This window comes from Schistocerca cancellata, chromosome 6 (assembly GCF_023864275.1).
Source record: "Schistocerca cancellata isolate TAMUIC-IGC-003103 chromosome 6, iqSchCanc2.1, whole genome shotgun sequence".
In the NCBI taxonomy this organism is placed as follows: domain Eukaryota; kingdom Metazoa; phylum Arthropoda; class Insecta; order Orthoptera; family Acrididae; genus Schistocerca; species Schistocerca cancellata.
In genome coordinates this window covers 74,801,041-74,827,778 of record NC_064631.1, presented here as the reverse complement: position 1 = coordinate 74,827,778, position 26,738 = coordinate 74,801,041, and the positions used below count along the sequence as shown (strand labels likewise).

The 26,738-nt window shown below is 38.0% G+C and overlaps 1 protein-coding gene across 2 annotated transcripts in view; it reads right to left on the bottom strand.

The window, feature by feature from the left end:
* LOC126191151 (mitochondrial potassium channel ATP-binding subunit) overlaps positions 1-26,738 on the bottom strand; it is a 138,667-nt gene that overhangs the window by 73,889 nt on the left and 38,040 nt on the right. For both annotated transcript variants that reach the window (XM_049931912.1, XM_049931914.1), the window contains one exon: positions 2,386-2,531. In XM_049931912.1, the coding sequence (XP_049787869.1) occupies positions 2,386-2,531 (146 nt within the window). The remainder of the gene's footprint in view (positions 1-2,385; positions 2,532-26,738) is intronic.

Below are 26,738 nucleotides of genomic sequence, written 5' to 3'. Positions count from 1 at the left end.
GGTCACTCAGTGTTATCCTGGTCTGGAATGTATTATCAGCTACTTTGACAAGGTCACGACTTCCTAAAATCATGCCCTGAAATTAGATCCATTCCATCTGAGATTTTGCCCACCACACCTAGAACAGCTTTTCGCCGCTCTCCTAATATTCTTGTCAGACCTTATTCTCCTTCTGCACCCATCTCCCTACTGTATGGCTCCTACCCCTGTGACCATCCCCGCTGCAAGACTTGCCCTAAGCACCCTCCTATCACCACCTATATCAGCCCTGTAACTGGCAAAATATATGCTATCAAAGGGAGAGCCACCTGTGAAACGATAGGTCATAGACCAGATGTTATGTAAGCACTGTTCAGCCTTTTACATCGGCACGACTACCACCAAATTATCAGTTAGAATGAATGGGCATAGGCAGAAGATGTATACTGTCAACACACAATGTCCTGTTGCAGAGCATACTCTACAACATTTATGGCAGTTTCACCACATGTCACCTCATTCTTTCCCCAGACACCAGTTTCACAGTACTCCACAGGTGGGAACTAGCACTATGACATGTTCTTGGTTCTCGCCACCCACCTGGGCTTAATTTACATCAATTTCTTCCATCTCAGCCTTTCTTCACAGTAACTATGTTTTTCTTCACTCTGTTTTAGTTTTCTACATCTTTCATTTTTCGCCGCCTCCCCCTCCCATCTCTGTTATGTACAATGCCCTTAGCTTTTCACTCTTAGTAACTTGTGCATGATGTTTAAGCAGTAATCTCTGTCTTGCATATTGCCTAGTTTTCCACCTTTAAGCTCAGGTTTTTAAATCCCGTCCACTGCAGTCCCCAACAATTAGTCTTTCCTTCTCACAGCATCCAGTAAGTCTCCCCTGACCCGTGGTTCTGGGTGACTCTCCCGAAATCTACCCCTTGTTCTAGATCTCTCCAGATCTTTTGCTTCACCCCTCTCTTCCTTCACCTTCAATCCTTCTGCCTGAAGTAAGAGCCACTGGCTCCATGAGCTTGCCTAATTATAACCTTCTTTTACATGTAAGTTCTTCTGCCACTTGGTGAGTAGATCTTTTTATCTATACAATTATTACATTGCTGTTTTTATTGTACCATTAACTAGGTTCAAGACACTACAGGCTCCCCATAAAATGTAAGTATTAACAGTTGCCATTCGTCATACACAATTGATATAATGCATGCATATTAAGAATAAGGCATCATTTTGCTCACTCTTAACATACAAGAATAAGGCATCATCATGCTCACTCTAAACATACAATGTAGTATAGTCCTTAAGGAAACCCAAGAACTTCTGTTCAAAAATTACATTCCAATACATCAAGCAATGACATCATACCACAGTGATAAAATAGTTTGCTGAAATGTAATGCACACTGTTCTGGTATCCATTAATTATGCTGCCCAAGTCTTTTGTAATAACTATTTAGAGCTTTACTACTAGAATTAAGCTTTGATAATATAAACTAACTGGATAGATAAAAAATCTACTCACCAAGCAGCAGCAGCAGAAGAAGAAGAAGAAGAAGAAGAAGAACACACTTATAAAGGTATTTAAATTCACAAGCTTTTGAAGCCAGTGGCTCCTTATTCTGAGAAGAATTGAGAGGGAAGGAAGAGTGGTGAAGAAAAAGGATTTGTGAGGTTTAGAAAATGGGGAGAGTTGAGAATAGCCACTTAGAACCCCGGGTCAGGAGAGAGTTACTGGACAGTATGAGAAGGATCCCATCCAGTAAGTCTCCCCTGGCCCAGGGTTCTGGCTGACTTTTCTGACCTCTCCCCATTTCCTAAACCTCACCAGCTCTTTTCCTTTCCACTCTTCCTTCCCCTTCAACCCTTCGACCAGAAGAAGGAGCCACAGGCTCCAAAAGCTTACAAACTCAAATAACTTTATAACTGTGTGCTCCTACTGCTGCTTGGTGAGAAGATTTTTCATCTATCCAATTACATACATTACTACTAGAATTGACGGCTGATAGTTGACACCATCAACAATATAAATATATAATGTGGTGTTCATTATGGTATGTTTCACCCATTATCATTTCAACATGTTCCACTTACTCATGGTCTTCAAACTGAGTCAGTCTCTAAAACATTAATGTCTTGCAACACTCATCTTTGAAACACTTGTTAACAGGGATATAAACTGAAAGACAAATTAATTTGAAAATTAGTATGAAAAGTATTTAATTGAGAAAAAGCAAACAAAGGGCAGAAAACAATGATGTGGATATTTCTTGTTTACAAGGAAAGAAATTGGATGCAGAACATGATAGCATTACGGTGACTGTAAGTGCCAATTTTTAATTATACAATCTTAGCCACTAGAAAGTAATCTGTATTCAAGCATTTAGGAAATGATGTACCTGTTAACAATTTCTCCAGTCCTGTGCCTGTCAAAGAAAGACATATCCTGACGCATTATGGATGCAAATAAATCTTTTCGCATTGAGGCAGCAATTCGTTCACCAACACTTGATAGAAGATAAATGTAGATGAATGTAAATACTGACTGGAAACAAGAATCATAATTCATGGAGGTACATCAGTCATGGAAAATACTGGAAGTGAAACTGTCAAATCAATTTGTTATTACTACCAATATTTTTTTTCATTTATTGCATATTTAAAGACTATTACCTTGTATTTTAAATTTGTCACACATTTTACTATTTTCACCCTATAAAAATATAATTTTTCCATTACATGAACAAACATCATTTTCAGCAAAGAAAAATTAAAGTAACAATAATTAGTTACCATTAAAAAGAAAAGGAAGCAAATAATAATAATAATAATAATAATAATAATAATAATAATAATAATAATGTATGTTATGGGAAACAGAGGGCGTTAAGTAAAAATTTTAGTAACATAGAAGAGAATAAATGGAGGATAGGAAAGCATTGATAAGAAGGTTGCCCATCACTGCCAGTGATTGAAAGGAAAAGTTGCAGAATTGCACTGAGCTTTTTCTTTCAATCTGACATAACTTTTGTATACATAATTTGATTGCATATTAATAGTTAGTTTCCTAAATTAATGAAACACTTTAAGTGGCCCTTAGTCTGAGTGTACACTGAGGCCGTGTCTGTCCAACTAACAGGTTGTCCACATGGTCGTATGACTATGGTCGACAGTTGAGACTTGTCCACTGCAGCCAAGTAACATTTGTCACACGGCTAGCCACCAGTCAGTCGTGAGGCAACTGTAATGCTTGATTGGACAAGAGACTGATTTTTACTTGGTAAAAAATGAACATCTCATGAGGGAAAGAACCAAGCTGAAGCAAACAATGTTCTTGGTCATTCCTGTACTGAGCAGAATAGAATTTCTACATCTACATAAGAACTGAAGAGGCAAGGAAAATTTTTCAACTACTGCAGGATGAACATGGAAATATTCCAGTTTATCCTTACAGCTATTCAGCATTCAAATCCAAAATGGTCAAATTTCAGGGAAACTATATAACATGAGGAACATTTGGCTTTAACATTAAGTGCACAAACATTTAATTCTCACAAATGAAAAGGTACTGTACAGTATTGTCCTTATAACAATATTCCCAAAATGAATTACAAAATGGTTTACAAAAAATATGCAACAATAGCAAGTTTATTGTAGTATCTACATATATAGTGCAAGGAACAGATAAAATATTTCATTTATGAGTCTGTACTGTTCCCTGTGATATTTGACAGGTAGATTGCTGCCATCAGTATAAAAATCATTTCATTTACATCAATCGAGTGGATGTCTGTTGCATTTTTATTGCTGTATATTGAAAACAAAGTTTTCCCAGGCGGCATGTATCCCAATCATTGACTGCTTGTTAACTGGGATATTCTGTAGGATAGTACTGTGACAGGCACAGCAATTTGTTGTTCTTGGTGATAGGCACAGCAATTTGTTGTTCTTGTTGCAGTTTATGCTGAATTGTCAATAGAGACACCACAGCTGGGAAAATAGTGAAGAAAACTTGCAAAGCAATTTGTGATAATTTGCACTCTTTGTACATACCTTTCCCTGCAGAAGACAATGTCAAGCCAACAGTAGAAAGTTTTCGAGAGAAACAGCTCTTTCCGAATTGTGTGGGGTAAGCAATTTTTTTAAAATTTTCTTATGAGCTGTAGTTGGTCCTAACTGTAAGTTTCTAGTAATACACCAAACAGAGCGAAGGTGGAGTTTTCTCACACTGGAGCCTTTCTCAGAATCTTGGAGGTGTTGGACATCACTGCACTCTTTCAGGAACAAACATTATGATACCCGACATTCTCTTGCCTGATGAAGGCTATCCGCTAAAGACTTGTGTATCTAACGAGACCATTCAAGTGTTGAAATTTAGACAAGTGGAAACAATTTTCAACAAACGTCCCTCTTAGGCTCAACAAGTGGTAGAATGTGTGTTTGGAATAATGACTAGTAAATGAAGATTGCTGCAAAGAAGTACTGAAATTGAAAAGCCTGGTAATGTCAATATTATAGTCAAACGTATATGCTTGTTACACAACACTGTAACTGACAATGAGGGGGAAGAATCAGCAACTGCATTCACTTGCCAGCTAACAAAATCAACAATAAGATATGTTTCAGTCATCAAGAGACATGCGTTTCTGCAATCGAGAGCCATGGTGTCACTGCAGCCTGATTCCATTCGAGGGAAATTTATGATATTCTTTTGTAAAGGGGAAATGTACACATGAAGCAGTTTAAGTATTTCACAGAATACAAGTTACAAAGGGTGGACATATGGTTGAAGATATTCTGCTCATTGTCTTAAAAAAAATGATACAAGTAAAATCATGTCACATATTCAATAAATCTGACCGCACAATACATTTTTTGTCAAATTATGATTAGTGTTTCCATATATATTCCACACTCATGTCCTCTGCAACTATCATAGATTCCTCTGTAAGTTGCAGTGCTGATGCCTTGTCTCTTGCGTATACCACAGTGGCCTATACTCATTCACAAAATTTATAAGCTGCTCCATGTCCATAATTCTATAACTGATATTTAAGAATGAAACACACCCAGAAACAAACAGCAACAAGCATTCACTTTCACTGACTACATCCAACTAATCCTATTTCACTGAGAACCCTCATCAGCCAGCAATATGCCGCTGACTTGGTCGGGTGCAGTGGATGCGCGTCAGAGCCATTACCTGCTCTTGGGATCAGTTGGCCATTTGTGGCCACATATGGCCATCCAACTAAAAGAACAACCATTTTCCAAGACATGGCACGGTCATACAACACCCAGTAATATGCAATGAAGAAACAGTCAGTCTTCGTTGCAGGGATGTATTTATTATTATTTCTTTCCTTTCCCAGACGTTATGTCTGGTTAAAAATGGAAAGTGACACGGACCTTGATCAACCGTGACTTCCTTTTAACTGTGTGGTATATGTTACATTGCATTTAGGAACCTTCGGGTAATTGAACATGTATAAATAATTACAGATTTCTGTAGTTGTATATATACGTTTGGATGTAGCTGTATTGCGTTGATGTACTGGTGGATATTGTGTGGTATGACTCCTGTAGTTGATAGTATAATTGGTATAATGTCAACTTTATCCTGATGCCACATGTCCTTGACTTCCTCAGCCAGTTGGATGTATTTTTCAATTTTTTCTCCTGTTTTCTTCTGTATATTTGTTGTATTGGATATGGATATTTCGATTAGTTGTGTTAATTTCTTCTTTTTATTGTTGAGTATGAAGTCAAGTTTGTTATGTGTTGTTGTTTTATCTGTTATAATGGTTCTGTTCCAGTATAATTTGTATTCATCATTCTCCAGTACATTTTGTGGTGCATACTTGTATGTGGGAACATGCTGTTTTATTAGTTTATGTTGTATGGCAAGTTGTTGATGTATTATTTTTGCTACATTGCCATATCTTCTTATGTATTCTGTATTTGCTAGTATTGTACATCCGCTTGTGATGTGATCTACTGTTTCTATTTGTTGTCTGCATTTATATGTTGTGGTATTGGGATCTTTAATAATATGCTTGCTGTAATGTTTGGTGTTTATTGTTTGATCCTGTATTGCAATCATGAATCCCGTCTCACTGTATATATTGCCTTTTCTTAGCCATGTGTTGGATGCCTCTTGATCGATGTGTGGCTGTGTTAGATGATACAGGTGCTTGCCATGTAGTGTTTTCTTTTTCCAATTTACTTTATTCGTATCTGTTAATGTTATGTGATCTAAAGTGTTGTAGAAGTGGTTATGAAATTGCAATGGTGTAGCCGATGTATTTATATGACTGATTGCTTTGTCTATTTTGCTGGTTTCTGCTCGTTCTATAAATAATTTTCTTAAATTGTCTACCTGTCCATAATGTAGGTTTGTCATGTTGATAAATCCCCTTCCTCCTTCCTTTCTGCTTAATGTGAATCTTTCTGTTGCTGCATGTATGTGATGTATTCTATATTTGTGGCATTGTGATCGTGTAAGTGTATTGAGTGCTTCTAGGTCTGTGTTACTCCATTTCACTACTCCAAATGAGTAGGTCAATATTGGTATAGCATAGGTATTTATAGCTTTTGTCTTGTTTCTTGCTGTCAATTCTGTTTTCAGTATTTTTGTTAGTCTTCGTCTATATTTTTCTTTTAGTTCTTCTTTAATATTTGTATTATCTATTCCTATTTTTGTCTGTATCCTAGATATTTATAGGCATCTGTTTTTTCTATCGCTTCTATGCAGTCGCTGTGGTTATCCAATACGTAATCTTCTTGTTTAGTGTGTTTTCCCTTGACTATGCTATTTTTCTTACATTTGTCTACTCCAAAAGCCATATTTATATCATTGCTGAATACTTCTGTTATCTTTAGTAATTGGTTGAGCTGTTGGTTTGTTGCTGCCAGTAGTTTTAGATAATCCATGTATAGCAAATGTGTTATTTTGTGTGGGTATGTTCCAGTAATATTATATCCATAATTTATATTTAAAAAGAAAGATGATGAGACTTACCAAACAAAAGCGCTGGCAGGTCGATAGACACACAAACAAACACAAACATACACAAAAAATCTAGCTTTCGCAACCAACGGTTGCCTCGTCAGGAAAGATGGAAGGAGAAGGAAAGACAAAAGGATATGGGTTTTAAGGGAGAGGGTAAGGAGTCATTCCAATCCCGGGAGCGGAAAGACTTACCTTAGAGGGAAAAAAGGACAGGTATACACTCGCTCACACACACACATATCCATCCATACATGTTTGTACATGTTGTATGTTGTATGTTTGTGTTTGTTTGTGTGTCTATCGACCTGCCAGCGCTTTTGTTTGGTAAGTCTCATCATCTTTCTTTTTAAATATATTTTTCCCACGTGGAATGTTTCCCTCTATTATATCCATAATTTGTATTATTTAGCATGTTGGATAGGGGGTCCAGAGCAAGGCAGAACCAGAAAGGACTTAATGAGTCTCTTTGGTATATTCCACGCTTAATCTGTATTGGCTGTGATGTGATATTATTTGAATTTGTTTGGATATTAAGTGTGGTTTTTCAATTTTTCATTACTGTGTTTAGGAATTGTATCAATTTAGGATCTACTTTGTATATTTCCAATATCTGTAGCAACCATGAGTGGAGTACACTATCAAAAGCTTTTTGGTAATCAATGTATAAGTAGCGTAGCGACCTTTGTTTAGTTTTAGCTTGACATGTCACCTCTATATCTATTATCAGTTGCTCTTTACAACCTCGTGCTCCTTTGCAGCAGCCTTTTTGTTCTTCATTTATAATTTTGTTCTGTGTTGTATGTGTCATTAATTTCTGTGTAATGACTGAAGTTAACATTTTTGTATATTGTTGGTAAACATGTTATGGGGCGATATTTTGCTGGGTTTGCTGTGTCTGCTTGATCCTTAGGTTTCAGATAAGTTATTCCTTGTGTATCAGGGACTGTGTATCGGTCTGCAGTGTAATTGTTAAATAATTTAGTTAGATGTGAATGTGTTGAGGTGAATTTCTTTGGCCAGAAATGTGCTATTTTATCATTTCCAGGGGCTTTCCAATTGTGCATAGAATTAATTGCTCGGGTGACATCATGTTGCAAAATTATCATTTCAGGCATTTGTGGTATCATCTTGTATGTGTCTGTTTCTGCTTGTATCCACCATGCATGTCTGTTATGTTGTACCGGGTTTGACCATATGTTGCTCCAGAAGTGTTCCATGTCTGTTATGTTTGGTGGATTGTCTATTTTAATGTGTGTGTTATCTATTGTCTGGTAAAATTTCTTTTGGTTTGTGTTGAATGTTTGGTTTTGTTTCCTTCTATTTTCACTTTTTTTGTATCTATCGCTTCTTGTTGTGAGATTTTACCTAACCTTTTTCATTTTTTGTCTGATATTTCATTTCTTATAAATTGTGTTAGCTGTCCGATGTCTTTTCTCAGTTTTCCTATTCTGATCTGTAGCCTGTGTTGCCATGCTGGTTTTGTGGGTTTCTTCTGTGTGTTGGTTGGTTCTGATCTGTGCCTAGCGTGTATATTTAGTGTAGTGAGTGCTCCTACATAAACCAGTAGTTGTAACTCTTCCATAGTTGTATTTTCATTTATTTTGTTGTGTATGATTGTGTTGATAGTTGTTATTGTTGTTTCGACTTGTGGGTTATTTGGTGGTCTATGCAAGAATCGTCTAATGTCTGTATTTGTGTCTTTGTATTCTATATATGACAACTGAAATTTTTCTTCTATATCTAACATGTGTGTCACTTCATGTTCTATTTGTGCTTGTTCTGGTGGCTGTCTTAAGATTTCGTTTTCCTCTGATTGTTTAATTGATGTGTGTTGTTCTTTGTTTGTTTGCTCTGGGATGTTTGAGTCCATTACTGTATTTTCTTCTTCTTCTGATTGCACATTATTTTGTTCCAGTATTTGTTGTACTTGTTTGATGTTTTCTAATTCTGACTGGGGTATCCTGTTATTTTTTATTATTACACGAATCTGATCAGCTAGTCGTTGTTCTGTTAGAAATTTTAATTCCGGGTATCTGGTAATAAATGTTGTGTATACTTGTGATCTGTATCCAGTTGTGTTGGTTCCTAAGTTTGTTGCTTGGTAATAACAGAACATGAGGTGTCGGTTAACTTCATCTGACATCTCATCCTCTGTCATTGTTTTCCTTCTAGAGTGGTTGCAGGAAGCATATCCTGCAAAACACCTCTATTTGGATTTAAATCATTTGCCATGTGGCTAGCAGTGTCGTTACCGTTGTGGACGGGCATAGGGTTCAAGCATCGTCCCCGACCATGACAGCGCTTGTCCGAGGCTTCATTAGTAATCACACTAAAAGGGGGGGGGGGGGGGTTAGCCCTATTAGTGGTTTGTTCTTTTCGTCGCCTTTTACGACTGGCAGAACATTATTATTATTTAATAACCAAGACTGAATATTTGCTTTTTAACTGAAGAAATGTGGTTCCAGTGGACGCTCGGGCTTAGGCAACAATGGCCAGTCTCTTTTTACAGAGTATTATGAAATACATTTCAACAACAATGATTATAGTAGCTGTGCTTTATGGGGCTCACCAGGAACACAGATCTACAAATGAAGTCATTAGGTTTTGTATTTCCGACTAGCATTTTCTTTATTTGTGCCATTCGTTTAACACGATTTAGTTTGAATGTTGCAATTTCATTCTGGAATAATTTTCCTTTTGTTTCTTCTGGAGGTCACCATCATGTTCTAAAGCTGATTAAAAGCTAGTAATGTTTTAACTTGGTATTTTAATAATGTGAACAGTGACTGAATTTCTCACTCGGAGCCCACTTAGTAAATCATATTTTAATAATGTGAACAGTGACTGAATTTCTCATTTGGAGCCCACTTAGTAAATCATTACAGTCTCTCATAAGCAGATAAAATTTTGGTCGGGGTTCTGAATCAAGTAATGTTTTCTGAAGGTCAATATTTCCACTTTAGATTGCTATCTTTATTTAAAAAGCAGCAATAATGTTTGTATATGGTATCCACACACATAGCAGGTTCTTTGCCTCTCCATTTTCTGTGATTCATTGCTTCCTTCTTAAGGGTGCTGTATGTTGTACCATCCATCACATCATCCAGTATCTGAAATGCCTCCTGATACTTATTTAACATGAGAGGAAGCCATTTTTGTGCATGAAATGGAGACTGCATTATGCAGGGAAGATAATCTGTCAGGGTATTCTGTTGCCTTTAACATGCGATACAGATACCTTTCACAGCTGCCCACTCTGGGTCAGAAGCTGCATGAGAAGAACAGGTTGGAAAATGAAAGACCCCTAGCCCTCGAAACCTAATAGCATCAGGGTCGGAAAAGAACAAGAGTTGGCCAAAGCTGGCCAGATGGGAAAGATAAAAGTGAGGAGTCTGGCATAAATAAGTGGAAGCAATGCCAGGACTCAGCTCGGGTTCCCGAGGTGAGAGTCCCAGCGTGCACCCATACATGTTTGAGAACTTTTACTGCAAACCTGTTCTAATACAACAAGGTTTGTAAGATGACAGAATTTAGTGCTATTTCTTCCTGTGCTTCAAAAAATTGTCAAATTTTAGGCAGAGCAATAGATGGTTGTGGTGGTTAGTTCACAGTTTCTCACATATCCCTTGCACTTGCACCAAGCGAGTCAAATGCCACAGTATTGTTCAAACAAGCGCTTCAGTGCAGACCGTTCAAACAACAGCATTATTTGACCATCTCTGCCCTTCCGAATTCTTCAAAATAAATCTTCATGTGATCTCAATAGTCAAAGCTTGATCCGTAAATGTAAGACAACCTCAATATACATTCAGCAGCAATAGCTTAATTTGCAAATATAAGATGGTCTTTTATTTTACGAATGACAAATTTGGGAAAAAAATCTCACCTTACAATCGGATAACTATGGTAAGTTTCTATGTAGCTGTGTTTGTATGTATTTCCATTTCTAATATTATTCTATGTATGTATGTATGTGTGTATGTAGTTTTTTAGCTATGTTTGTATTATGTGTTGCCATGACTCCATGCATGTCTGGTTCATTTTTTTTTTTTCCTGTATCACTGCATGATGATTCACATCCTCAGTCATCACTGTTGTCATTTAGTGCTGTGTTTGGTTTGGGGGCGGATCTATATGGCCTTTCTCTCTTGTGTTTTTTTCTTATAATACTCTTGAAACAGTATCTGCTGTTATGTCTAGGTCTGCAGATTGGTCTGAGTACCTGAGGGAGTTGTGTATGTTGTCACATATCATCAGTTTTTGTTTGGCCTATGTATGCACGAGGCAGTGCAGTATTACATTTTTAGGGGAAGCAGTTTCCCTACATGTGCATTCTTCGATTACATGGGTGTTCATCCAACATAAGCACGTTAGATATGGATTATATCTGGTTATAGAATTTATCATTCCATGCTCCAGCCCCTTTTGCATGTGCCCTTTGCCATGTATTCACCTGTAATCTTTTAATGTGGTACATATCAGTGATATCTTCTTCTGCGATTGCTCTTATTCTGAGCCTTAAGCCCATCTTCATCCAATATGTTGCAGCACAGTACCTATAAAGATGCACAAGACTACACAAAGGGCTTCCAGAGATGTAGTTCTAAAGGTGTCTGATAGCCACAGGAGAATAACCAAACGCCTGCACCTCGCAGGTGGAGTTTGTGTGTCCATGTGCTTAGCATACACACATAACGGATTCAAATATTGCACAGTGCTATATTCCCACATATGTCAGTGGAAGTCTGCAATGTTTATTTTTGGCAGTTTTTGAAGCAGTTTTGCAGCTTTGCCTGCTATGGTTTGTATGTGGCTGTTCAGGAGAATCCTTCATCAACTGAAATTCCCACATATCCTGTTGTCAGTTTTCAAGTTTTACCAGTGGGTTTCCCTTTAAGTAAATAGAATGTGAAGAATATTGTTCATAACTATCATCGGTTAACTATACGCACACCAGTTGTGCATGTGTTGTAGTATATCAACAGCTTGATCCTCCATTTGTGCTTGGAAGTTTGCTGACACTACCACCAGCAAGTTGTTGGCAGCATACACTGCAATTCTGTCACCACAGTCAAGGCTCTCCACAAGAAAGAATGGAGGTTCTACTGCTAGGTACCAGAAGGTGGCCCCACAGATCGATCCTTGTGGGCATCTCTTACTGAGTTTTTCGATCACTTTCCGGTTCCCTGCTCAACACTCAGCAAACCTGTTCCTATAGTATTCCCACAGGCTGCGCAGCTTGCTAAGATGTACAAACATTGCAGGTCACCAGAGAGTGTCATATGCACCTGTGATGTCTATCATTATTGCTATTACGATCTGTGTTTTCTACCATGTGGAGGGCTTGGTTTATTGTGTCATCAACTGATTTGTTTTTCCAAAATCTATACTGATACGGGCTAAATCTCTCTGCATGACTGTAGTCCGTCATACAGAATGCGTTTGTGGACCTTAGCAAGCATGTTCAGCACACAAATTGGCCAGTACAATTTTTGATTATTTGTGGTCTTTGTCCGTGGCTTTCTTGGGAATTACAGTTTTTGCTATTTTCCATGCTATGGGTATTCTTCCCAGCCATGGGACCTCATTTAGGGTCATAGTTAGAAAGGAGATAATGAGTGGTGCAATGTGTTGTAGAACTTCCTCTTTTATGCCACTGGATCCAGGAGCTATTCTTCTTTTTAGTCCTGTTCTTGTTCAGGCAACATCCTCTCATGTAAAAAGTCAAGTGATAGATTCAGTTCTGCAGTCAAGTTGTAGTTCTGTTTGTAGGGTGTTGTGTATCAGTGCATCTGTGCTATCATCATCATCATCATCATCATCATCATGATGTAGGAGTTTTTGCAGGAAGTATTTTGCAGTGCCTCTCCACTTGGACATTCACAAGCCACCATCTTGGTGCAGCGTTGACAACATCACTGCGGTTTCTATTTTTTCCATTAAAATTTTGTAAGGTAATCCCCATTAGTTTCCAGACAGATTTTCACTCTGCAGTGGAATGTGCACCGATATGAAACTTCCTGGCAGATTAAAACTGTGTGCCGGACCGTGACTCAAACTCGGGACCTTTGCCTTTCGCAGGCAAGTGCTCTACCATCTGAACTACTCATGCACGACTCACGCCCCGTCCTCACAGCTTTACTTCCGCCAGTACCCTGTCTTCTACTTTCCAAACTTCACAGAAGCTCTCCTGCAAACCTTGCTGTACTAGCACTCCTGGAAGAAAGGATATTGCGGAGACATGGCTTAGCCACAGCCTGGGGGATGTTTCCTGAATAAGATTTTCACTCCGCAGTGGAGTGTGCACTGATATGAAACTTCCTGGCAGATTAAAACAGTTTTAATCTGCCAGAAAGTTTCAGTCCCCATTAGTAATACAAAAGGTGTTTAAAAAGTGTCCTATTCCTACAAGAGGTAAATAATATTGGTCAAAACAAGCACAAAAGTTCTTACAATGATATGTTTGGAAACAAATACCTGTTGAGATATGGGCCAGTCTGACATCTCATCACCATCTGTCTGCTGCATACAATTGCACATTATAGGCAGTGCTGCACGTGGTTCAGCCCTTCTTCACAGTGAGTCTCACACACACACACACACACACACACACACGAGTGATTCAGTATCCATGGGCATGAATTGTTAGTGACAGACTCGTAGCACCATGTATGGATGATGGCTTGGTTGAGGAGGTGTGGTAGCATACAAATATCGTGTTCATCCGAATCCATTGAATTTGGGGACATTTAAAGGCATTGGCGTGTACCTGTGACAATGTGCAGACATTACCGGTGCGTGTGACATGCAACCAAAATGGAGCCAAGTGTATCTGAAGGAGTGCGTGATTCACGGCGACAAAGGGCTGAAGAATATGTGAGGATGTGTGATAACTACATGCAGCACTGTTTATAGCATCTTCTTCTACATAATGAACAGATGGGAATCACAGGACAGATCAGCCCATATCTCAACAGGTATTGGTTTCTGGAAATATCATTATAGAAGTGTTTCTTCTAGTTTTGGTGAATACTAAATTCAGTAGGAACAAGAGACTTCCCTTGAATATGTAGTTTGCTAAAAACATATCCACACAGACTGCTTTTCAGCTTCGGGATTCTAATATTAATATGAAATGCAGCTCTCGGAATTTTCACTGATTCACATTGCAAGATACAAGAGGTGAAATATATTCCGTTTTCTGCTCTTTTTGTCTTTCTTCACTCTAGCCACAGTGGCTATCCCTGACAAACTGAGGAGGGAATGGAAAGCTTAACAAAAGATTTTGAAATTAATTCGGTGACTGTCAATTCCTTAACATCAGCTGTATTAGGTATAGGTCTACTACCCAACAGAATGTCAAATCAAACACCCTTCAGCCATCTAATTTCCAAACTGTTATTTTATTTGGCTACCAGTTTTGGCGATGTACTGCACCATCTCCAGGCCCCCTTACCAATATGTAGAAGATTCCAACCTTGGTTCCCGTCTAAACAGAATTCTTCTTGATACAGCAGTCACTTCAACCATCATCTGCCATAAAATAACAGTTTGGAAATTAGATGGCTGAAGGGTGTTTGATTTGAAATTCCCTACTAAACAGCCGAGACCAAATTCCCCACTAAACAGCAGAGACCCACAACATTCTCTGAAAAGATGGACATGTAGAGGCTACAACCCAATAGTGACATATGAGAATTTGTGCTGGTCTGTGACATATAGTGGACGACAATTATATAAGGATGTAGAAAGTGTGACTTGCAGAAGTTTGGCTCAGTGGTCCATGGTACACGCACAGATAGGTGAAGCGGTTAAGGCAACCACTCACAGTAAGTGGGAAATCCAGGCTTGAGTCCCAGTCCAGTGCAGATTTTCAAATGTCATTCTTGGGTAGTAGATGTATACCAAATACAGCTGATATCACAGAATTAGCAGTCAGCAAATTACTTTCAAAGTATTTTGCACAGCTGTGGATCGTCAACAATGTCTGTTCTTTCAAACACGATTCTACATAATAAAAGATTACATCTACTGGCTTTTCATATAGTGGTTTTACTATGCCAGTGCACATTTTAAGACCACAGCAACATCAGAAATTCAGTTATTATGTAGGGACCATAAATGAGGTGACAACATGCTAGAAATTATTTATTCTTTTATATATGATACCACAATGAAGTAGCTGCCATACACTCAACATATACAGTTTTGAAAGAACTTTGAAAAGTTTGTACGATGAACATGAGAGCGTTACTTCATATTACACAAAAGAAAGAAATTCACAGATACACATTTCTAGGACATTGACATTGCAGCATAGGTCCTTATTACTCAGCATGGCAAACTGGTAATCCTGCTGTAATGGGAACTAAGTTGGTGGCAGGAATAGGTACAGTACGTTTTGATTCAAAGTAACACGTGTTGTTACCTCGCAGTGCACACATTGATAGTGACCATGAGGTGATTGTATAAAATACCTTCATGAGAAGCTGTGATAACTTGATGTTAATGTCATTATTTTTATTGACCATGTCATCCTGTTTTATAGATGATCATTTCAGGCACTGCTGACAACTGGTTTTCAACAGAATACAGGAAGCACCCTGATGACATTATTTAACAGTGGCCAAAACACTCATCTATAAAACAACATGAAAACAAAGTCACATACCCAAAAACATTTTATTGAAAATAGAATGTAGTTATCCTCTTATCTCAATTGCTAAGTCACTCAGTGCCCAAAGTGGCCAGTACAATAAAGCAGTGTCACTACTTCTGGGCAATCCACGACTGCCGATTTGTCCAGTGTGATGGCTTCACCTGATGTTTTAAAGATAGAACTGCAGGTCAGTGCTCCCTTTCAAAAAGAAGAAGAAGAAGAAGAAGAAGAAGATGATGATGATGATGATGATGATGGAGCTTATGGGCATTCAATGGGGAGGTTTCCAGTGTCATTACACTTATTAAAACAAATGAATGTGGCTAACACACTGAAAATTGCTCCATACTCATGTACTCAAAATTGAGCATACAATCATTCCACCTTACAAGCCCTAAAACAATTGAGAAGAGTAGCTATACATAAGATTAAAATAAAAGTAAAATGACAAATGAGCTAAACAAAACGCACAGGCAAATGTGATTGACTAATCAATTACAAATATATGAATGAGCCAGTCACCCTGTTAACACATTAAAATCATCACCCTAAAATCTTGGGAAAAATGTTGGACAATTCACAAAACCTTAAAAACTTGAACTACATTCATTTGAACATTACTTAAAAGAGAGGGCAGATCCATTGGCAAATCTGCTGTGGCTCACTAGACAGAAAATAAAATGCAGTCCAATAAAATTTACTGCAGTTATCTGTATGCCCCAAGCACCACAAATTTGAGGGTCTTCTTGCGGGAGCAAGAAGCCATGCATCACAGGGCTGTGGCCTATGTGAAGATAGGAAAGGATGACTTCGTCCCATCGACGTGGCTGGCAGGAGGTATATCATGGCCGCGGTGTGGGCTTTATTAGACAGAGCTTATTGTCCGTCACTTCCAGCCACTCATCCTCCCACCGACACAAGACTCTGGATCTCAACGGCAAGGTTATGGCATGCAGGGGCATGGCACACTGAAATACATGAGGATCACAACACCCTCCTTAGCTGCTAGATCCATTCCTTCATTCCCCACATGTACCCTGGTACCTGGCAAAAAAAAACACCTCCTTCCCCACAGTTGTCATAGCTGGAGGAGGGCATCCTGGATATTCTGGACTATTTTATCTGCTGGGTACAAATGTTTCAGAGAGTGAAGGGCAGTCAGAGAATCGGAACGGACAAGAAATTTAGTACTGGAAGAACGTCTCATCTGCCCTATGGCCCACAAGATCCCATATAATTCTGCATTGAAGACAGTAAATTCTTGAGGCAGTTGGAATTTGAGGACACAATCCAGAAAAATGACAGAGTAACCAACTGAGGCCCCCTGTTTAGACCCATCTACATAGTTGTGGTGTTCATATAAAATGTCATTAACAACTGAAGCAGGGGTGCAATCTCTCCTGTACTGCACCAATTCTAAAATTATCCTGAGTCAAAGCACTAACCAGGAATGCTGACAATTAAAAGCCTGGAGTTGCAGTCGCACATACTCCAAACCAAGTGACTCCAGCACACATCGCACACGGATCCCAAATGGCTTCGTGGATTGTGGATGGGTTGAGAAAAGGCATTTCAGAGGTGGACAAGCAACAGTAGTGTATGTGGATGAAGGCAAGCTGCAAGAAACTTACATGGCTGACACACCATGAGGAGCTGCCACTGGATGGTGAGTGGCAGTTCACCACTCTCAGCACAGAGACTGGATATGGGATTGGTCCGTAGATGTGATACTGTTTGTGGATGTGGCAAAAAGGGTAACACTTAAAATACCATCCTGAGGGACACTGTTCTGCTCAAAACAATCTAACAGCATGTCATCAACACATGTCCTAAAAGACCACTGAGACGGGAAGACCATATGAAGAATGGGAGGTGGCCATGAAAGCCCCACTGATGCAGTTGTGTGAGAATACTGTGTCTCCAAGTAGTATCTTACGCCTTACTGATATTGAAGAATATGATGACACAGTGATATTTACATAGGAAAGCCTGCTGAATAGCAGGGTTAGGTTGTCAACAGTGGACCAAAGTTCCCGGAATCCACCTTGATAGTGGCTAAGGAGTTGCCTGGTCTCTAGCGACCGGACCAGACGACTGTTAACCATTTGCTACATGGTCTTTCCAAAACAGCTCGTTAAGGCGATACTCCGATAACTACTGGGAGATGTGCTGTCCTTTCCTGGTTTGAGGAGAGGTACCACAAGTGCCTCTATCCACGAGTTGGGAAATTGACTGCCATATAAGATTAGAACATTTGAGGAGGATTTCCTTTGACACAGGTGTCAAATGTGGAAGCGTGCAGTACCGGATTTGATCATGACCAGGTTCAGTATAACAACTTTCAGAGTGCCGATTCCAGCTCCCACATGTAGAAAGGGCAGTTGTAAGACTCAGAATCATGGTACCTTAAGTCCTCTTGCCCCTATCTACAGTCGCACAGTAATGGTGAAATGGTGGATCTTGGCTGGCACTGGCTGTAGTTTTCGCAAAATGCTCTGCTGGAATCTGAATGACATGTCCAGATGTTGTTTGTAGACATCTCTATTTCAGCACTGATGCTATTGCTAAATGACTGTGTTTACCGGAAATCCTCTGGATCACTTCCCAAACGTTCATAGAACAAGTGGAATGACTGATAGAATCCCGGAGCACTTAGCATGATCTTTTCTTGCTCTCCTTAATTAAGCGTCAAGCCTTGGCTCTTGTGGCTCTGAAGACTACGAAGTTGTCTGCTGTCATGTAGCATTTAAAATGTCTAAGAGCTGCACATCTGTCCCGGATTGCTGAACGGCACTCATCTGACCACCAAGGTGCAGATGGCTCCATCCAGCAGATGAATGTGGAGTGGGAAATGGTCGTAGAATGAAGGTTGCCAATGACCTCCCATTGAACAGAGTCTGCGAGGGCTGGAGAGCAGAAAGAAAGGTCGATGGCTGTGAATGACCTACTAGCAGTACAGAAATGAATGTGAACACCCACATTGGGGATGCACAGCTTATGAGACATCATGAGGTTCTCCAAAACCCAACCCCATGGGCAAGTAGAGGTCATGTCCCACAAGACACGGTGGGTATTGAAGTCTCCCAGTAAGAAAAACTGGTCATGGGAGTTGTTACACAAGATCTAGGGGAGCCTCAGAGTGGATTGCACCTTATGGAGAGAGCACACAGTGATCCTCCGACAGACATGATCTTCAACAGCTACTGGTTGCAGGTATGTAGCCAGGGGAAGAGCAGAGGAGTAACAGTGGCAGTGGCAGCACTGGGCGGTGGGCAAGACTTGACCTTGGGAGGGCAGGAAGTTCTACGATGTAAGCAACCTCAGCCTTTTATGTAGAGGGCAAGCTCCAAAGGAACTGCAGCAGCAAATGTGCACTGATAAACGCAGGAGCTAGTGCTGACCTAGCAACCTATGTTCGTGTGGTTGCATCGGTTTTCTGGACTGGCTGTTTGAAAATGGAAGAAAAGGAGGCAGTGAATGTGGGCAGCTGTACAGACACTGGAATAAGCATGCGTATTCAAATGTAAACAGGCAGAATACAATGCTGCAATCGGCAATGCCCATATAAGACAATATGTGTCTGGTGCAGTTGTTAGATGGGTTAGTGGTGCTACAATGGCAGGTTATCAAGATTTAAGTGAGTTTGAACACAGTGTTCTAGTCGTCACATGAGTGATGGGACACAGCATCTCCGAGGTAGCGTTGAAGTGGGGATTTTCCCAAATGGCCACTTAACGAGTGTACCGCGAATATCAGGAATCCAGTAAAACATCAAATCTCCGACATCACTGCGGCAGGAAAAATATCCTGCAGATCAAAGTAATTTATTCCTGTCCTTGTAGCCAACTACTGAATATGAAAACCTGGACAACAATGTTTAGTGACAAACTGAGACAAAAGTATGCATTACATACTTTATGACCAGTATCAATGTTTTCATAAGTGACAGCTCCAACACTGCTTCTAATTAGTAACTATCAGCTCTTTATGGTCTTGTGTTCTTGTTATTTATACTGGAAACACAAGACAAGTAGTGTGTATGTAGTTCAATAAAATCCAGATACATATGAAACATTTCAAAACTCTTCGAAAGAAACCAGTTATGGAGAAAAAACTGATGAACAATTATGGTATGTTTTAAATGGTCTATGAAAAAGTGGTCTAAAATAACAACCCAATCAATTTAATGTCCTTCAGAAGGAAAAAGTGACAAAATACTTTCCATTCTTGTAGGATTTTCTGACAGGTTCAATAGCCAGTTCTTTGTGAATTTTAGGCAATTAGACTTATCACCATGCTCAGATGCCTGCTGATTAAGGATGAGATTGTCGAGCAGGGTGACCTTCCCTATTATTATTGGTACCCAAAACTACATGTGGCAGGCACCACAGTTGTGATGTGGTGAGGGAGGGTAGAGAAGCACATTCACTGGTAATCTGACAGCTGTCTCACTGCCGTCATGTTCACACAATGCATCCCTGAGTATGACGAGTGCAATGCCCCCCATCTTGTCAGAACAGTGTGCACTATATCTGCCATGGTCCAATCAATTAACATTTTCATAGTTAAGTATACAGCTGAAGGAATAACAAGAGTGCTTGAGTACTTTCTGTTTTTCGTAGCCCGTGGCATGAGTTCAACCAGTACTCTGGCCACACCATTGTATCCAAAAACACAATGATCCTATGACAGTTTTCTTCCTTCTGTAACTGTGCACAGTGTATGAAGAAGTGACAGGAATGACATTAGCATAACCTTGTAAAGCAAACATATGGGTCTTGCCTCAATGGAAACCGTTTATTCTCCACAAAACTAGTTTAGTTGATTACTTGCCATCACTGGTGGGTTTTCTTTTATTCTATAATGTGTGAAATATGGAACTTTACATAGTGGGACATGTTAAATTTTAAATGTTGTTTTGATCTAGTTTTCTTGTTAACATTACATACAATATCTTCCACTTTTTATCTTTCCTATATTGTCATTTTTTGTGCATTTCTCCTACAGCATGGTATCTGCAGTATGAGTGCCTGTCGTTAATAATAATTGTGACTTTACATTCCAATACTGAAAATAAGACTGTAATGCAAATATTTGTTTAATCAACAAATCTCCATATTGCAGCCTTATTTTCACAGTTTGGGAATGTAAACATTATGTCATCATCATTATCATCGCCAACAGTTTCCAGCCCCAGACTGGGTCTGTTTGGAACATTAGGGTCATTCCATGTCAAGTCACCCAGGCCTTGACACCAACCATGTCAGATTTTGATGAAACTTGGTACAATTACTTCATTTATCATCCTGAAAGCGCTTGTAAAATTTTTTTGCTCTTTCTCTGATAGTTTTTTTTTTATAAATTTTTAAAGTTTTTAGATTTGGCATTATTTCAGCAGTCGGAAATCTTAACTTAAACGTGTCCTCACAACTAAAAAAATTTGTATATTAAAGAATACTCAAGATATCAGTATGAAATTTTGGAATAAGTTTGTGTATTATATCTAAATGTTAAAAAAATTACCATAAAGATATATTAAAACCTTTCAAATGAATAAAAAATTACAAGTTTTTTTTTTTAGCTAACGGATGTTCAGTTTTACAAAAACTGCAATATCTAGAGTCTCAGATCTGATAGAAAGCTCAAATTTGTTTTAAAATACTCTTAATTGTATAGGCTATTATATAAAAGAAAAATTATGTTGGCTTTTTAACCTGTTTAATAGTTATCTAATTTTTAAAATAATATTAATTATATTTTAAAAATAAAAAGTACCAAGTGACTTAGACACCGAAAATAAGTTTTTGTCTTCTTCAAGTAACAATGTACGCTTGGATTTTGTTTTTTTACTCCTGTGTTTTGAAGTAAAAAATTATTACAGTGTTAAATAGTGCTTGGATAGTATTTTATTAAGTTTATTCGAACTTTCAGTAAGTACTGTTACTTAGTTTACAGAGATTCTTTTCCAATATCCTATAAAAGTAACCAGAACAGTAATCAGACCAAAAGTGAAATCAGTATGTCAGATATTCAAACCTGTAGCGTAGGGTTATTTAAAAAATCTGACTGTTTCCAAACAACCTACACACCTTCAAAAAAGTTACAGCCGGTATCTGAATTGAGCGAGGAAGAAAAAGATTTGATCCACTTACGATCTGGAATTAATCTGTGTGAATTTAAGAATATATGTTCATACCACAGCTACTACTTTTTAAACGTTTTTGAAAAGTATCAAACAACATGTGTAGACCCACTAAAAAGCACAAAAAGCCCATCAAAAAATCATTGAGAAGTGTAGGCTTGGATCTTTGTAAACAAAGACTGACAAAAAATATTAGCATAAAACCTGGACAAAAGTTTTGCTCAACATGCCGTAACTTTTGTGAGGAAAAATAAAGAGTTGAAGTCAATGAAAGTGAAACAGATGATGAAGTCATGGTTGAATTAGAATCACAGGAATCCAGAAATGAATCCCTCGTACAAACAAACATTGCTCTTGATAATTTAGGTTTAACACCGATAGAGCTTCATGGCTTGTCAGACAAAGTAAAGATCTTATTTTAAAAGGAAGGTTAGCAGTATTGAAAAGACTGCAAAAAAGGCGGTTTCAAAAGCACTAAAATATGATGCACCAAGTTCTGATGATGACGAAGAAGATACAAGTGTGGTTGAGAAAGCAAAGGATTTTGATATAATGATTTCTCTTATGAAAGAGAAGATTTCATCTGTTGGGAGGTCTAGAAAAATCCAGATTCTGACCTTGGCTCCAGATTCTTGGAGTCAAAATAAAGTGATGAAAGAATTTAATGTAAGTGAGTACATGGTGCGACAAGCTAGAAAGCTAAAATCTGAAAAGGGTATTTTGGAAACTCCTGGTCCAAAAAAAGGTAAAACTCTTTCTGAAAATACAGTAAGACTTGTAACAGATTTTTATGAAAAGGATGAAAGTTCCAGAGTGCTACCTGGAACAAAAGACAAAGTAAGTGTTCAAAAAAATGTGTACATGCAGAATAGACTCATTTTGTGTAACTTGAGAGAACTCTATTATTCTTTCTAATGGGAGAATCCCGAGGTAGAAGTAGGATTTTCAAAATTTTGTTTCTTGAGACCTAAATGGTGTATCCTTGCTGGTGCTGCAGGCACACACACTGTATGTGTATGCAGCATCCACCAGAATGTTGAACTATTACTGGATGCTGTGAAAATTGAAGAATCTTATAAAGACCTAATTAAGATGCTTGTGTGCACCACGGAAAACCAAAACTGCATGCTACGTCATTGCGACAGCTGTACTGCAAATACTGCACTAACTGAGTACTTATCTGAAAAACTAAGTGAAGATTGTGATTTAGAAGAAGAAATTGTAATCAGTCAGTGGGTTAACACAGACAGGGCAGAAATGATCAAACAGTCTATCAGTGTTGAAGACTACATTTCTTTATTGGTTAGGTCATTGGAAAAGCTCACCCCGCACTCGTTTATAGCAAAATCCCAATCAGCAGCCTTTAAAAGATTGAAAGAAGACCCACCACCGAAAACAGCAATTATTGTGATGGGTTTCAGTGAAAATTATTCCTTTGTTATACAAAATGAGATCCAAAGTTACCACTGGAATAGAGGTGGTTGTACTCTACACCCAGTTGGAGTTTTTCTAAGAAATGAGGAAAACAATGTTTTTGTTTCCAACCAATGTTTTATTAGTGATGACCAAGAACGTGATACTGGTTTTGTTAACTTTGTACAAAAAGAAATTACCAAGTGGCTGTCATCACATCATACTGACATTGACTCAGTTCACTACTTTACAGATGGTTGTGCTGGGCAGCACAAAAATAGAAACAGTTTTAAAAATTTGACTGAACACTTGAGAGACTTTAATTTGAAGGCCCAACACACTTTTTTTGCAACAAGTCATGGGAAGTCAATTTGTGATGGCCTAGGAGGAACTATTAAAAGAATTTTAAGGAAAGCTAGTCTACAGCTTTCGGACAAAGAACAAATAATGACAGTAATCGATGTGTGTTCATTTTCACTTTATTGACAAAAAAGAAGCTGATTTGCTACGGTTAAAACTAGAAAACCGTTTTCAGCAACCCAAACCATTCCTGGAACAACAAGTTTTCATAACTTCAAACCACTTCCAACAAACAACCTTGAAATTAGAAGTACTACAGATAGTGTAAAACCCTCCTTACTCTTTTCTTTCCATTCATCTTCTGATTGGGTTCGTGTTGAACCATCCATAAATAGCTATGTAGCTGTAAATTATGATGGTAACTGGTACTTTGGACTGGTAAAAACAATATTCAATGATGATGAAGATGCAGAAATTCTATTTCTACATCCTTCAGGACCAGCTGCATCATTTTATTGGCCTGAAAGAGAAGATTCTTGCATAGTGCCTTTGGAGCACATAGTCTGTGTAGTAGACGCACCTCAATCAAGCGGCACTGGAAGAATGTATTACTTCAATAAAGACTGTATCAAAAGAACTGAAAGCTCTTGGATGAAGTGGAAAAACAAGTTGAATCAGCATTAATGTTTATTAAAAATGCAAAATTACTCAAAAAATTCAATGTTTCAAGCAATCACTTGGGTTATACATAAGTGTCGTAAGTACACTATCTTTGTACATAATTCTAATGTAATCTACTATAATTAATAAACATGTTAAAAAGCCATCATTATTTTTGTTTTATCAAGTAGCCTATATGTTTAAGAGTAAATTAAAACGAATTTGAGCATTCTATCAGGTCTGAGACTCTAGATACTGCAATTCTTATAAAACAAAACATCCGTTAAAAAAAGAAAAGAAAAAAATACATATATATATTTTTTTCATGGAAAATATTAATATATTTTAATAGTATCATTTTTATCTTCAAATATGTATAATAAATAAACTTGCTGTAAAAATTCATGATGTTATCTAGAAGAGTTTTTAAGATAAGCAATTTTAAAGTTTTGAGTACAAATTAAATTTACCATTTCGGAAGGTTCGGAAAATGCAAAACATAAAAACTTAAAAAATTTATAAAAAAAAACTATAAGAGATACAGCAAACAAATTTTGCAGGTGTTGTCAGGATGGTATTAGAACCATTTGAGCCAAATTTCATGAAAATCTAAGGAGGTGGGTGTAAAATTTATTTTTTATTGGGTGATTTGATGTGGAATGACCCATTAGCCTTGCCATCTAGTCCTGCTTCCCCACCATCTTACTGAGTTCATTCTGGTCCAGTACTCATCCACACCTCTCAGCCATCCATCCCTAAACATTAAGTCAAGTCAAATTAAATTTCATTCATAATAAGCACTCACACTGCAGATGGCATGCTGTAGGAGAAATGTATAACAAACTACTCAAGCAGTAGTGCGTAGGGGAGATAAAACTACGAAGTATTTTATTTAACAAAAATTAACTCAAAAGGACATTTAGAAAATTAACTTGTTTCACCATATAAAAATGCTGTAATTCACAAGTTGAAGAATATTGGTTTTTTATTAAAAAACTACATTGGTAATGATTAGCCTTCACAGAAACTAGTTTAGGGAGAATGAAAGAAAAAAGTATTTGCGTCAAGGAAGGCTCACAAAACCTCTACTGTTTTTCTTCAGAGACAGACAGACAGACAGACAGAGAAAACGATCAGAAGAAGAAGTAAGTGTATAAAGATGGAATACAGAAAAAATACAGTGGATTCTGTTCACATAAACATTCACTTAATTCCCATTGATCCCACCAAGAGGAACCTTCAGGGATGTGGAATGAGTCAAAGTATGTGAAAGACACAGAAGTCACAAACTTAAACTGTATACTGTATTAACAGCTGATTACCACTGCGCTGCTTAATACCATTCATGTTTATTACAGCTAAATTTTATCAAGTCAAGAAAGAAAGGTGCTTCCTCCTCCGTTTTATTATATAGCTGCTGTTTATCTGCTATCAGTAACTAGATTACAATAGTACTTTTCAAATTAAATATTTTATTGCATTTGTGAATACCGAGTTCTGTTTACAGTTCACTACAATGTGTCAGGCAGCTTTATAACAAACACTGCTACTCGCCATGTAATTAAAGGAACCTTTCAATTCCTGATTATAGATATTCAAATAATTTGTAGAAAGAGTGGGTAATGAGGTGTATAATTTTAATTTTCTTTTGATTTGGTAAGGATTTCCAATTTCTTGCTTTATGACGCAAGAAATAGAACCCAGTGGTTGGCACAGTGAAGATATAGCATGAAGTAGTGTATGAATCAAGTGGTAGTACAGCATCAACTGAGTTATCAGAGGAGGATCCCATCACCCTTGCATACAACTACCAATGAGGACATAAAAAGATGCTTTGGTCAGTTTATCATTTAGCAACTGAAGATGGTTACAAGCCCCCCTGCCAAAAGTTCTTTCAGATCCAATAGCACAAACTGAGTAGGCAACTAAAGATGATTAAATTACCAATTTCTTAGAAATTCTTGGACTGCAAGTGACAACATATTCCACTAAATTTAACAATTGGTAGAATACAGCTCTCCATTACTCCTAACCTGCCTCCAGAAGAAGCCGGGATTACCTAAAGTCATTCAAGCCCCTGAAATTGCATTATTTGGGATTAACTGTTGAAAAAATACCTTGTTCATTTCTCCGCAGGTAATACATCTAAAATTGTTGAAAGTTATTTCCACTGCAAGACTCTCTCCTTAAGTTTTCTAATGATTGTTGATGGAAAAACAGTAACAGAGAAATGAAACAAATTCAAAATGTCACAGACAAAAACGAAACTGTGTGAAAGAGAAAAAATTGTGTGGCAGCACGACAGAAAACAACACAGAAGAGTTTGCACTGTTGTGCTACCACAAATGTAGACAGATACTGAGAAGAAGAGAGTTTAAAAGACAATGAGAAGGATGCATCATGCCTATTGACAGTAATTATTCCCATTCACCATCTGTGATGGTACAAGGAAAAGGGGCAATGATGGTGGTACACCACAGGTACCCTCATCCACACAATGTAAGATGACTTGCAGAGTATAGATGTAGCTACATAAAGTTCCTTCAAAAGGAAGAATGAAGTGGGA